Source organism: Zalophus californianus, chromosome 7, assembly GCF_009762305.2.
Source record: "Zalophus californianus isolate mZalCal1 chromosome 7, mZalCal1.pri.v2, whole genome shotgun sequence".
In the NCBI taxonomy this organism is placed as follows: Eukaryota; Metazoa; Chordata; class Mammalia; order Carnivora; family Otariidae; genus Zalophus; species Zalophus californianus.
The window spans coordinates 81856269-81868549 of NC_045601.1; the positions used below are offsets into that span (position 1 = coordinate 81856269).

General features: G+C 46.9%; 1 protein-coding gene across 3 annotated transcripts in view; it reads left to right on the forward strand.

The window, feature by feature from the left end:
• Positions 1-4842: 4842 nt before the first annotated feature.
• COL12A1 (collagen type XII alpha 1 chain) overlaps positions 4843-12281 on the forward strand; it is a 116012-nt gene continuing 108573 nt past the window's right edge. For 2 of the 3 annotated variants that reach the window (XM_027601982.2, XM_027601980.2), the window contains exons 1-2: positions 4843-5164; positions 8188-8295. In XM_027601982.2, coding sequence (XP_027457783.2) covers positions 8223-8295 — 73 coding nt within the window. In that variant the 5' untranslated portion in view covers positions 4843-5164; positions 8188-8222. The remainder of the gene's footprint in view (positions 5165-8187; positions 8296-12281) is intronic. The other variant, XM_027601983.2, reaches the window with a different exon arrangement.

A 12281-nucleotide genomic window follows, 5' to 3' on the forward strand; every position in this document is an offset into this window, starting at 1 on the left:
CTGTTTCATTTCAGTCTACTAGGTAGTGAGTTTGAAGGCCAAGACCAAATCCTGAAAAATGGGTTCCTATGATTTTTCACATTTTCCTGCAACCTGAAAGTTTATGTCAGTGCACACATACCAACTGTCTACACACAGAGCATTGGTCTGACTAGAAATTCTGGACCTTGTGCTACTTTGAGGGTTATAAAATAAATAGATTCCAAGTCCCGAGGTGGTAAAGATGACTTGATCAGTATTGAATCTGATAGAAATGAAGTGACAAAGGGTTGCTTTCTTAACTCAGAAATGAATTTACTTCCTTGTATCTTTCACAGTTTCTCAAGGTTGGAGCTAACTGTAATCAACTCCTACCAGCATTGGACTTTTATTAAATTTGGAGGGTTCATCCTAAGAAGATACTGTATGAGCATGCAGGTTTTTTTTTTTTTATTTTTTTATTTTTTAGGCTTCATAGCTCTCCATGCAACAACAACTTTTGAGGTCACATGCGGTTTGAGCTAGCCACCTTGGGGAGGAGATTAAATATGATGCACTTACTGTTTTCTGCTCCAAAGTTGCTCCCATTCTGACAGGGAGAGATTGTTTCAGGACAAGTGATAGGTGTGGAGGAGATACACACAAAGCCTGTAGACTTCATGAAAGTAGTTCTTTGTGAAGAAGCAGAAACTGTCGAGAAGGCAGGAGTGCAGAATGTCCCCTCTTCCTTCCTTTAGGGATGGCTTTGGTCTCTGGATTCTTCAGCTTTGCTAGTACAGACAGGGAAGTTTCCACGGCTTCTCATTTTTATTTCATTTTTTAAAAAGATTTTATTTATTTATTTGTGACAGAGAGAGAGAGCGCGCACAGACAAATAAGGAGAGTGGCAGCCAGAAGGAGAAGCAGGCTCCCCGCTGAGCAGGGAGCCCAATGTGGGACTGGATCGCAGGACCTGAGCTGAAGGCAGCCGCTTAACCGACTGAGCCACCCAGGCATCCCTCATTGCTTCTCATTTTTAATGTTAAAACATTTCGAAGCCATAAACTCTTCAGAGATGTGAGGGGGCCATTGAAGTTGCCTCAGGTGACCCAGCTCTTCCTTGACAGTTTCCAAGGCAAGGCCTCATCTTAATTATCTTCATATCCAGGGCTCTGAGCTTGTCACTGTATGGGCACATGGAGGGTGCTCATTAAGTGCATTTCGACTTAGTGCACAGGCTTTTAAAGGAGAGGATTCAGATACACCGTTTTTGATGTGACTTCTTGACTCTTCAGATACACTGCCTCTCTGCTCCTGAGACTTAGTGTAGCTAGAGTACCGCCTCCTCTCTTCACACCCTTACTCAGAGGGCTTGTGAGGGCTTTCTTCACCCAAGACCGTTCAAGTCCACTCTGGGTACAGCCCACACACAGCCCCCAGAACCGGACAAACAGCACACATTCAGCCCGGGTTCCTCTTCCCCTCCCCACTAGGTACCTCAGCAAGCACCCTCACCTGTACCAGGAACGCTGGCTAGGTTAACCACAAGCAAACCAATGAGGAGGCCGCTTTTGCCTTTTTATAAATTAGGGAAGCCCCTGTAATCTGAACTCCTTCCTGAAAAATAGCACCTCTTCCTTTGTTTACCCCTGACCGGAAGCTTGTCCAGCTTTGGGGCAAGAATTTCCATAGGTGGTTAGTTAACGGGCACAAAGAAAGCTTATACCACCTCCTCACTTGTTCTGCCATCTTGTCGGCTTAGTCATTCCTGGGAATCAGACAGATAAATGACACATTTTTCAAAAACTCGCTGAAAACTCTCAACTTCTGGCTCTACATTGTGTAACTTTGACCTCCAGCTCCAGTGCTTGCGCTGACCGCTAGATCGCGCTGTCGGACAAGGAATCCGAAGCTCCGGAACCGCCGGGAACCCCGGAGTCGGAGGGAGAAGAGGTGGGAGCAGAAGACAGGGAGAGTGAGAAGAGGGAGATCCCGGGGTATAACCTGAGGACGAAAAGCCACAGAAAACAACCAAACTGAAAATTCAACCAGCTCTGCCTCAGTCGATAAATATCAATTTGTAGCAAACATGAATGGATTCCAAGGGTGTAAACAGGACGCATTACAAAAGGGCAGATTGGAAGAGGATTTACGCGTTTTGTTTTGTTTTGGTTTGGTTTGGTTTTTGTTTTGTTTTGTTTTGTTTTGTTTTGTTTTGTTTTACCCATTTGTTCACTTACCGTGCTAGAAGTCTAGCTTGCGTAAGAACCCCCGGAGGCCAAACCTTGCAGATGTCATGCTGGAAGGCCCCTGAGTCGCTCCTTTGGATATCCTTGAGTTGCACTCCTGTCCCCTGGGAATGGGTGTGCTTGCATCAGCTTGTGGATGTTTGTCTGTGTAGTCCCCAAACCAGTGTCCCTTCCTTCCTCTTCCTCTCATCCTACTTTGGAAGCATTGCGGAGAGATCCTTTTTTTTTCGAGGGACAGAGGGTGTTTTGAGGCCGGTGGCTTTGTTACAGACCTTTGCAGCAAATGCATTTCAAATGCGTTAAACCTGTCTGTGAGCGACAATGCCTTAAGAGAGGATGGCTACGGGGGTCCCCTGGACGCGACTCTGCGTTGGAGAGCGGCATTAAGTGAGCGTTCCTGGGGGCCTCCCGCCCCAGGAAGAGGCACCCGTCAGCTCCGTGGCGGGTGACTGGCGGCTCAGCTCCCGGGCTGATTGATACATGTGCAGCTCTGAGTCAAAGCAACAACAGAGAACTCTTTTCAAACCAGTAATATCAACACCCAGAGTTACACTGCTTCCCAGTCAACAACTTAGCCATCACAAATTATAAACAACAAAAAGTACGTAAAGAAAAACACGCGCGCGCACACATGCACACATACACACACACCTGGACGAAATGCAAACCCCAGCCAGCTTTGGCTGGCGTGCAAGGCAACAGTTTTCCTTTTCTAAACGGTGGGTGTCGGTTTCCCAAGGGGCGTCCCTGGCGGTTCCAGGCCGCTGCGCGGGCCAGGGAGTCTTCAGGGCGCGGCGCAGCGCGACCGGGTGTCCGGCCAGCGGCTGCCGGGACTTATCTGCCTCTCGGCTCTGTCCTTGACTCCGCCACCAGCCCACGTGCGTCTGTAATAAGGAATTTGAGTGAGGGTGCGGGTGGAGGGCTGGCCCGCGGGCGAAGCCTGGCTCTCCACTGGCTGGGGATAAGAGCTCAGTGGTACCCGGCTGATGACCTCGTTCTGCGTTGTGCACGTCGGGTTATTCACGAGCAGGATGCGCTCCCGCCTTGGGGGTTTGTGCTGAACACCCGGGTTGTGAGGGTTTGTGGGGGCGGGGGGAGACTGTGCACTGTGCGCGTGTGTGGGCTCTTTGTGAGAGCTGCCCAGCTGGACTTCGAGTGGGCCGTGTGTACTCAGGGAATGTGCAGAGGTGGAGATTCCCATTTTTTCCCGTTCTTTCCCTCCAGTTTTCTCTCTGGCTTCCTCTGGCTTTCACTGGAGGCATCTGTGAGTGGGGCAGAGTGGAGTGGGGGCGGGGGAGGGCGCTCAGCAAGTTCTTGTCATTCTAAAGGCAAGTTCAGAGGACATCGCGCCTGTTGGAGGGAAGGCCAAATTTGCAGACGTCAGATCAAACAGGGAAAGAGAGGTTTACATTAGCGACAAAAACTCCGCTTTTACTATTGAAGGCGGTCAATTCCAGGAGCACAGCTCCTGCGTTCGCCTCGGAGCCCTCTCCTCCACTCGGGTTGCTCAACCTTGCGGGGTTAACCTCCCGACGTAAGAGGCCAAAAGTGCAGAGCTTGTGCTGAGGGCACAGACGTGGGTAATCTGAACCTCTCCTGGAGCGTTTTTCTGATGCCACCGTGTACGAGCCCCGCGCTTCCTCCCGTGCGCCTGGCACCGTTTGGCAACCCTGAGTGCCAGGCTCCCTGCTCAGGCCAAGGCGGTGAGGCCGGGGAGGGGGGAGCGGTAGAAAGGAGAAGATGCTGGCAGAATGTCAGCCCCCATTTGGCCTCCATCTCTTTGGCAGCTGGGGGAAACATAATTTCATTCGTCTTCTTGACCCCGCGGGGTTTTAAGGGCAAAGTTTTTGGTCCAAAGCCTCCGCCCGGGGGTCAGCGTATGCTCACGGTCTCTCCCGTGATTGCAACTGGTTCTCGAGCGGCTTCTTGTTCTGCGAATCCCTAGGTTTCATTGCGTCCCTCGCCCTCTCTCTTGGCTCAAATTAAGCCTCTCAGTTCCGTCCCAAAGCATCGGGGAAGCAAGACAGGACTGGGAAAGCCATCCCGTCGTTGAGCCCAGCGCGGGCTGCTATACGGGTTTCCAATCGCCGCTCGGAGATTGAAAAAGACAGAAGGCGCGCCGCGTGCACAGACAGTTAGTTAATGGAAACCCTGTAAATCGGTTTTAAGTGCACCCAGGACGGAGGGGGAGGAAAGTGTAGGTGGTGAAGATGGGGGATGGGGCGAGGGTGGAGTGGGGTCGGTCACACATTCTTGCAGTCCTGAATATAAGACAGTCGCTTCCCTCCCTCCCATTGTTCTTAATTTAGAAAAATAAATTCATTAAAGAAAATCGCAAGGGTAGGGAAACCCGAGCTCTCCAGCACGCCCCAAGCGGAGGAGTGCGCGGCTTCCCTTGGCAGCGAACCCGACTGCGGCTGTCCCCCTCCTCGCTTCCTCCTCCTCCTCCTCCCTGCATCCCTCCCCCCTCCCCGGCGGGGCACTGCTACTACGGGGATCGCCACCTCACGCCGAAGGAATGCTGGAAGTATGCACACGTTCCCAAAAGTAGACCTCCTTCACCGCCGGAGGAGCATACATCACCCCGTGGCAGCCGTCCACCTTCTCAGGCGTTTCGTAACCGAGTAAACTGAGAGCTGGGAACAGCCCTCTATTAAGTAGCCGGCGGCGCGGAGCCTCTTCTCACTCGACGAAGGCGAGCCGTCGCAGACGCGTCCGCGCGGGCAGCTGCGGTCCCGGGCAGTCTCCGCGGGCTCCGCCGCGTCTGCCGCTCCTCCCGGGATCCTCATCCTCTTTGACTCCTCGGGGGCCCTGCCGCTGCCCACCTCCCGGCAGCCGCCAGGTGCTCCTCGAGCGCAGCGCCAATTGCCTGGGCGCACGGGGGTCACACCGAGCCCCGGCTTCTACGACGCCGGGAAGCCGCTGTCGCCGCCGCTACCTCGGTCCCACCGCCTCAGGTCGGTCCGGCTTCTAGCCATTTTCCCTAACCCCGTACCTCACAAAGCTAACTAGGGAAACTTGCTTCTAGCCTGTTCCCTAAGCCCTTAAGGGTCGCAGGCAAGAACCGTTTGGACTCGTAAGAGTGGAGCTGTGCCCGAGATTTGCCGGGTATCCTGGGGTTCTGTGATTCATTTTATCTTTGAGGGAGAAAGAATTGTAGCTTAAGAGCTGTGCAGGGCGGCGGTGTGTGCGTAATGCACCCTGTTCAGTGTTTCTGTTTGTAGAGAAATTTCATCTATAGATGCTGTCGATTTCAATGCAGGGTGCCCCGGTTCTGTGGTCACCTCGTTATCTCTTGGTGGTAGCTTTCCCGGGGGTGCGGTGGTGCAGCCTCGGCGCTGGGAAGGTATTTTAGTGACGCACGGTGAGGAATTCTTTGGAGGGCCGTCTGAGTGCTCTGCAGCTCGTCGAAGCTGCGCGGGTGTGTGTGGCATCTTGAGGCAGATTCCTAGTCGAGTGTTCTGGCTCCTTTGCTTTTCAAAGCATCTGAGATGGTGGGTTAATCCAGTTCTAGGGGACTCATCCTTGGCCGACTTTCTCAACTTCTGGAGAAAGCTCCCCCTCCCGACCTCTTCCCGAATGCATTGGTCGAGGCCCTACTTGGGGTCCGTGCAACCTTTAAAGTAGTTTCCATCCCAAATCCCACATAATGGGAGAGAGATCAGAGATTTTGGGGCGCCGGGCTCATTTATGGAGCGGAGACGCGAAGCCAGGGAGCAAAAGAGGTACCCCAAGTCGAGTATCCTTAGGGAAAGGTGACCCATTCAGGGCGTTCCAGGACCCCTTCCCCTGTCCTCCTCCCGCCTCAGCCTGGACTATGTAACCTAAAGTATGTGGGAGCACTGGGGAAGGATGGAGCAAGGAAGGAAAAGAGCGCTAAACTCGCCCTTGGCTAACTAATGTCAAGGTCGCAGTGGGTAAAAGAGGAGGTAGGTGACTTGCAAAGGATCTGGAGGAACCCCGCGGGGTGGCGGGGCGGAAGTGTAATTTTCTTTTTTAACTGGACGTAGGAGTTCAAGAATTGGTCTTTTCCAGCGGGGTGGGGGAGGGGGCAAGTTGGTGGAAGGAGACCAATCCCTTAAGACCTCCCCCCCACCCGCTCCTCCGCAACTGACTCATTTTCATTCATGAGGGTGAAGGAATCCTTCCTGACACGTAGGAGCGGCCGTTTTCAGACATTTATGTCTGAGAATGTTCAATGAAGCATTGAGCTAAGTAGTCACATAAATGTTTTGGCTAAAAGGAGAGAATTTTTTTTTTTTTTTTTTTTTTTTTTTTAACATATGGAGAATGACTGGCGGGCTGGTAGAACTGACTGTAGGTTCCGATTTCCCAACGCAACATGATTCATTCTTGCCGCTGAGTCAGGCAGCCAATAGGTGGCGCTCTAGAACCAGACAAAAGAACTTCCACGATTAAGGTTTTTTGTGAAGAGTTCAGGGTTTAAGAAAAAAAAAAGGCTGCACAGAACTTTTTGATGGGTCGATTGTCAGCCTTTAACTTTTCACGAGCACGACTGCCAACTGAGTTGGAAATTACTGTAGCAAAGTTAAGGCCAGCTGATGGGAACAATGGGCCAGTCTCACCTCCTGCTTTTCACTGATGGTAGAAAAGGGTTAGAAATGTCAAACAGCTGTTAATTAGGAAGAAAGAAATCGCTGGAGCCCTTGAATCTTCAGAGCAGCGCCAACATTTTAATCTTGGCTTCATAAAAAGGAGCTCTGGGCAATTTGGCACGCCTGCTCATCAGACGTTTAAAATGCAATTTACACTCAGGCTGAGGAAAGATGCCCTAATACATTGTGCCAATAATTTGGAAGGGCATGGTTGGAGCTTGTCAGTTTCTTTTCTCAAAGAGGGCTCGACCTTTGGCTCATTTTTGGATTCCCAAGCAGGACTTCGTTTTTCAAGCGGCCTCGTCTGTTGCCTTACAATAATTTATGTACTTCACAGTCAACTCTCTTTTTATGTTTTGCCTCTGGCAGCTTCCCAGTTCAGTTCATTGCTAGTAGCTTTTGTCTCTGTATTAGACCTTAAAATATTTTAGAAGATTCCCTTCTGCCAACATAGATTAAGCACCTACTGTGTGCTGGGAGTCACAAAAGATGGATAAGACTCTTTGTCTTTAAGGAATTAATAACCTAGTTACAGAATCAGGAAAAATCAGAATAGAACATATTCTCCTGTGGAGCATATATACCTGTAATCTTTTGGAATCTGTAATCTTCTGTAATAAGTGAAGTGAAAATATGTTAAATGAAAATATTACTACTGAGAATTTTTATAAAAAATATCTTGGGAAAACAGACAAGAGTGTTTTTTTGTCTCTTCTATGACTTGTCCTTTTCTAATTATGTATCTTAGAGTTGTTTTCCCCTCATCTTGGGTAAAGGATTTATCAGCTGTGAAGACAAAGCAGCTAGCAGTTGGGTCAGGTTTCACCTGGGCCTTACATATTTCTGTATAATCCATTTCAGACCTTAAAGAGATGCATATTTGTAGGCAGAACAAAATGAAGAAAAAAAGTAAAAGAGGTTTATTATACTTTTCCAAATTACCCTGAGACCACTAAAGTACAGTTACCTAAAGAGTTCAGCAGCTAGGAAAAAGCTGAGGGCCAAATAAAATCCCCAGCTGGAAGAGACATTTAGTTGAGTCAGGGATAAAATGACCTCTGAATTAGCCATCACCAAGGCAGGATGAAGTCATGTGGGGCCGGGTAGGGGATGCTAAGCAGGACCAACCTCCCGGAAAACAGGACCCTCTTTAAACTAGAAATCCCTCTTAGTGCCATGATTAAACTGCAGTAGATGACCTTGACTTCCACTGCTCCACAATAGGCCCATTATATGCTGGGCTGGGCCCTGCGGTTATTAAGGCAGATCTGGTCGGGTCCTGGCCTGGGTGCAGGCTCCAGTTCTAACCTGGTTCCCGGCCTGCCCGGACCCGGTTCTGATACGGTCACTGCTTCCTCCCGCAGATCCCTTCATGCGGCTGTGAGCTTGGAGGCCGAGCATGCGGACCAGGCTTCCCCCAGCGCTTGCCGCCCTGGGCGCGGCCCTGCTCCTGTCTTCCATTGAGGCAGAAGGTAAATTGCTCTTCCTTCCCCCTCCCTCGGTGACAATGTAGAATTCTAGAAAGGACAAAGCAAACGATCTTGCCACTATTGCTTGCTCTGTTTTCCCTGTACTGCGTGTTTCCTCCGGACGTTTCTCTCCTCTAAGAGAAACGCCCCCTTCTCCTGAGGTCTGTCCATGTTCCAGCTCTCAGGTCCAGCTCTTTCGCATTCTGCTTAATCCATTCCGTACAGTGCTGTGTGGTCTCCTTGCGCTTGTCCCTGCGGTGTGCTGTCCACACTGCCACCTACACTGCTGCCTTCCGAGAGGACCAGCCGTCCGGGAGGGGGCGACAGCTGCACCCAGCTCTCCGAACAGGACGCCTCCTGGTGCTACCCGGGAGCCCCGGAGCGCGGGCGCGCTCGCTCGCGTGGCTGTTCACCACCTGGCTCGGGGCTGCGACCTCGGGGACAGCATGAAATAAAGGATTCCAACAGTGCCGGCTCTGCGCCTCTGTGTGTTTTGTGGGGAGCTCAGTCGTTGAGGCGGGCGGTGCAGGCGAACGAGGTGGCTGCCAAACAGCCTAGAGGATGGGTGGCAAGCAGAGATCCGGACCCAGAATGTGTTCTCGTGGCCCAGGGTCACTGCTGTTCCTGTTTGGTTTGCGGGGCTCGGAGGAACGTGGCTCAGGCCCAGCCCCGCGCCGACAGCTTGGGTCTGCGTCAAGGTTTCCAACCCAGGAAGCAAGTGGGCGCCAGGCAAGCCAGGCTCTCTGTCCCTCCCTTCTTCCCTCCCGCATCAGACCTGAGTGGAGTCGGTCCGGGGCGACATGGGTGTCGTGGTCCCCAGGTCTGCAAAACGGCTACGCCCTGTAGAAAATGAAGGACCTTTGCGAGATTTTTCAACCTCACTTTTATTCTTTTTGTTGTGTGCCCTCAGTACCCTCATTTCTCAGTATTTATTTAAAAAGTTATTTCTGTATATTAACCTAGTGAGAGCTTGTGTTCCCTCAAGTTATCATTCGAGACCTGACAAACTAGAGTTGTTGTTCTGCAAGGTAAATCGGGTAATACCATAACAGACATCTTAATTTTTTTTTTTCCCAATGAAAATGCCCCTGATGGAGTTAAGGGAGGAAAGAAATGAGTGGGGCAGCTGTGGGAATTCTAGAGTGGATGGTACTTTTTTAGAAGTTGTGGGAAAGGAGAGCCGGCTCATGAAGTACTGCGATTTTAAAAAACTTTCTGTTGTGTTTGATTTTCCACTTCAGGAGGGCAGATACAAAAAAAAAAAAAAAAAAAAAAAAAAAAAAAAGAAAAAAAACAAAAAAAGAAAAAAAAAAAAAGAAAAAAGAAAGAAAGAAAGAAAGAAGATTAGGAAAAACAGAGAGGTTCCAACTTTTGTGGGCTGCTTAGAAAAGTGACAGAAGCTTGCTGCTCTTCTTATCTGACCACTCCTGTGTGAATGTGGAGGCTTTTCAGAGAGGCTTCTGTGAAGTAATACTCAGATGAGGTTGCCTTTAATGTTCCTCTTTATGTCGTTGTTAGGAAGGAATTTTATTTGAGGAGCTTCTGGAAGCCCTACTAAAGATATTTTTAGATAATTCACTGAAGTGGCCTATTTATTGCTCATTAAGAAAATACTTATTTGAAAATCAGAAAGATTTGAGAATTCTTAGGAAAAGAATTAGGTTGGAAATGATGTAAGTGGAAAAAATCCATTCTCAATTGGATAATGACTGGTTAGCAAAGTGCAGTTAAAGAGAACATTTTAACATTGTGTGTCAACTATAGAGCAATAACAAAAAGAAGAGAACATTTTACTGTCTACATTACTGGTTATTTCCGTATTTCTCACATTTTATCTTTTCAATCTGGTGCTTTCCTAAGCTGTGTCTTTCTTGTCTCCCACCTCCTTAGGGTCAGCATTTAATAATTATATTTTAATGAGATTCATTTTTTTGGCCTTATTCTCTAGTTTGCTGCTGTCAAAAAGAAATATATTGTAAGCCACAATAGCAAGCCACATGTGTAACTTAAAATTTTCTGGTTGCCACATTAAAAAAGGAAAAAGAACCAAGAGACATTACTCTTTATAGTATGTTTAACTTAACCCACTATATCCACCATGTTATCACTTCAACATGTAATCAATATAAAAATTTCTAGTGCGATATTTTACAGTTTTGTACTAAGTCTTTGAAATTGGGTATGTATTTTACACTTGCAGTGTGTTTCATTTTGAACTGGCCACATTTCAAGTGCTTGATAGCCCCATGTGGCTGGTGGCTCCCATATTGGACAGCACAGCTTGGGTATTCACTACCAACTAAGTGGTCCCACGAGCTTGTGAAGGGCTAAAAAAATTTGTGGCCAAAGCCTTTCTGGGTACAATGGCTGGAAAGAAAATTTCTTGGAAACATTGGGGGGCATTTCAAAATTTCAGCTGGCGCCCCTGTTTCCTGCTATGTCATTTTGAACTGAGTTGTAAATTGGCCATAGTTACTTTTTTTTCCCTTTTACAATGTCATGCTTGAACTCTTGAATTCATACTATTTTCCAACCAATTTCTATTTACTTAACTTTTTATATGTTGAAAACAATACCTTTTTCGATATTAATTAAAAGCTTTTGGCATACATTTTTTATCTCCTCTTTTTTATTGTGGTACCACTCTCCTCCTGCTCTTTTCCTTCTATCTGCTTATACAAGGAACTTTATTTTTCATAATATAGTATTTTGTCTTATGGAAATAAGGGTGAAATTGATTTTTTCTGGCCTTTAGTATTTGTAATTTTTAGCTTATTGGCCTTGAACTTGGCCAGTGTTCTGTATGACCCAGAATGTATGAATCATTTTTGGTTCATGTATCATAGAGTATGTTAATTGCCATTTAGAAAACCTAACACTTTGCATTTAAAGGTTAATGGCCAGTGTTACCTGAGAATTAGACACCTTTCTAATTAATCTAGAATTCAAGATGAACATGTCTTGTGAAAAACAGGGTTTTAATTTTAGTAAGTTTGACTTGTATTTATAATTTATGAGAAATAACTGGATATTATCAATTGACCAGTGAGTTGAGGCCATTAAAGACAAGCTTTAATTGTCTTGTGTCTAGGTTAAAAGGCTAGTTAATATATATTTCTATAGTTCTGTGCCTATGTTTATCTGATAATACTGTGTCATAACAGAAATTTTGGACTATAGGGCAAGTTACAGATCATCTATTCTAATTTTCTCATTTGCAAATGGGAAATGAGGAAGAGAGGCTAAATAACTAATGTAGTTACTTTAGGACAAGGTACAGATGAGACCTAGGTTTTCTTGTCTTGCTTTAGTGCTAGTTTGCCTACACTGTGCTTCTTGCTTGAAAACTGGTCAACCATGAAAGAACACATTTTGTAATGTGTACAGAATAATCCATCACTTGCTAGGTCTTGCCAGTTCATCAAGACAATATTTTGGTATTATGTTTTGCTTTATCTCTAACATACTTTGTATGTTACCAAAACTTATTAGAATATTCTCCTATCTGTCCATCTTTCCATCCATCCATTCATCTCTGCACGGTTCGTAAATTTCCTTTTGGTTGACATAATGAAAAAAACTGTTTGTCAAATATATATCAAGATAGATACTTTAGATTTAAACAAAGTGTGTAAAGTTAATTTGTCAAATTCTATCTATATCTGAACTGGAAATATCTGAATACTACATATTTATTATTGAACAGGCATCAACTAATTTTTTTTATAAAATAGAAAATATATAGGTATATATTAATAGGCACCTATATACAAATATTGCTTTCTAAAGTTAGTCATTCATTCAAATATTTCTTCTTCTTTACATTGTATGCTTTGGAGTCCAACTATGGGATCAAAGTTTTGCTGCTTGTTAGCTGTGTTAATCTCTCTGAATTTCACTGACTCATCTGTGAAACAGGGAAAACAGGGCACGTTATGCGGGATTGTTATGAGAAGAAAAAGAGACAATATATAAAGTGACTTGTACTT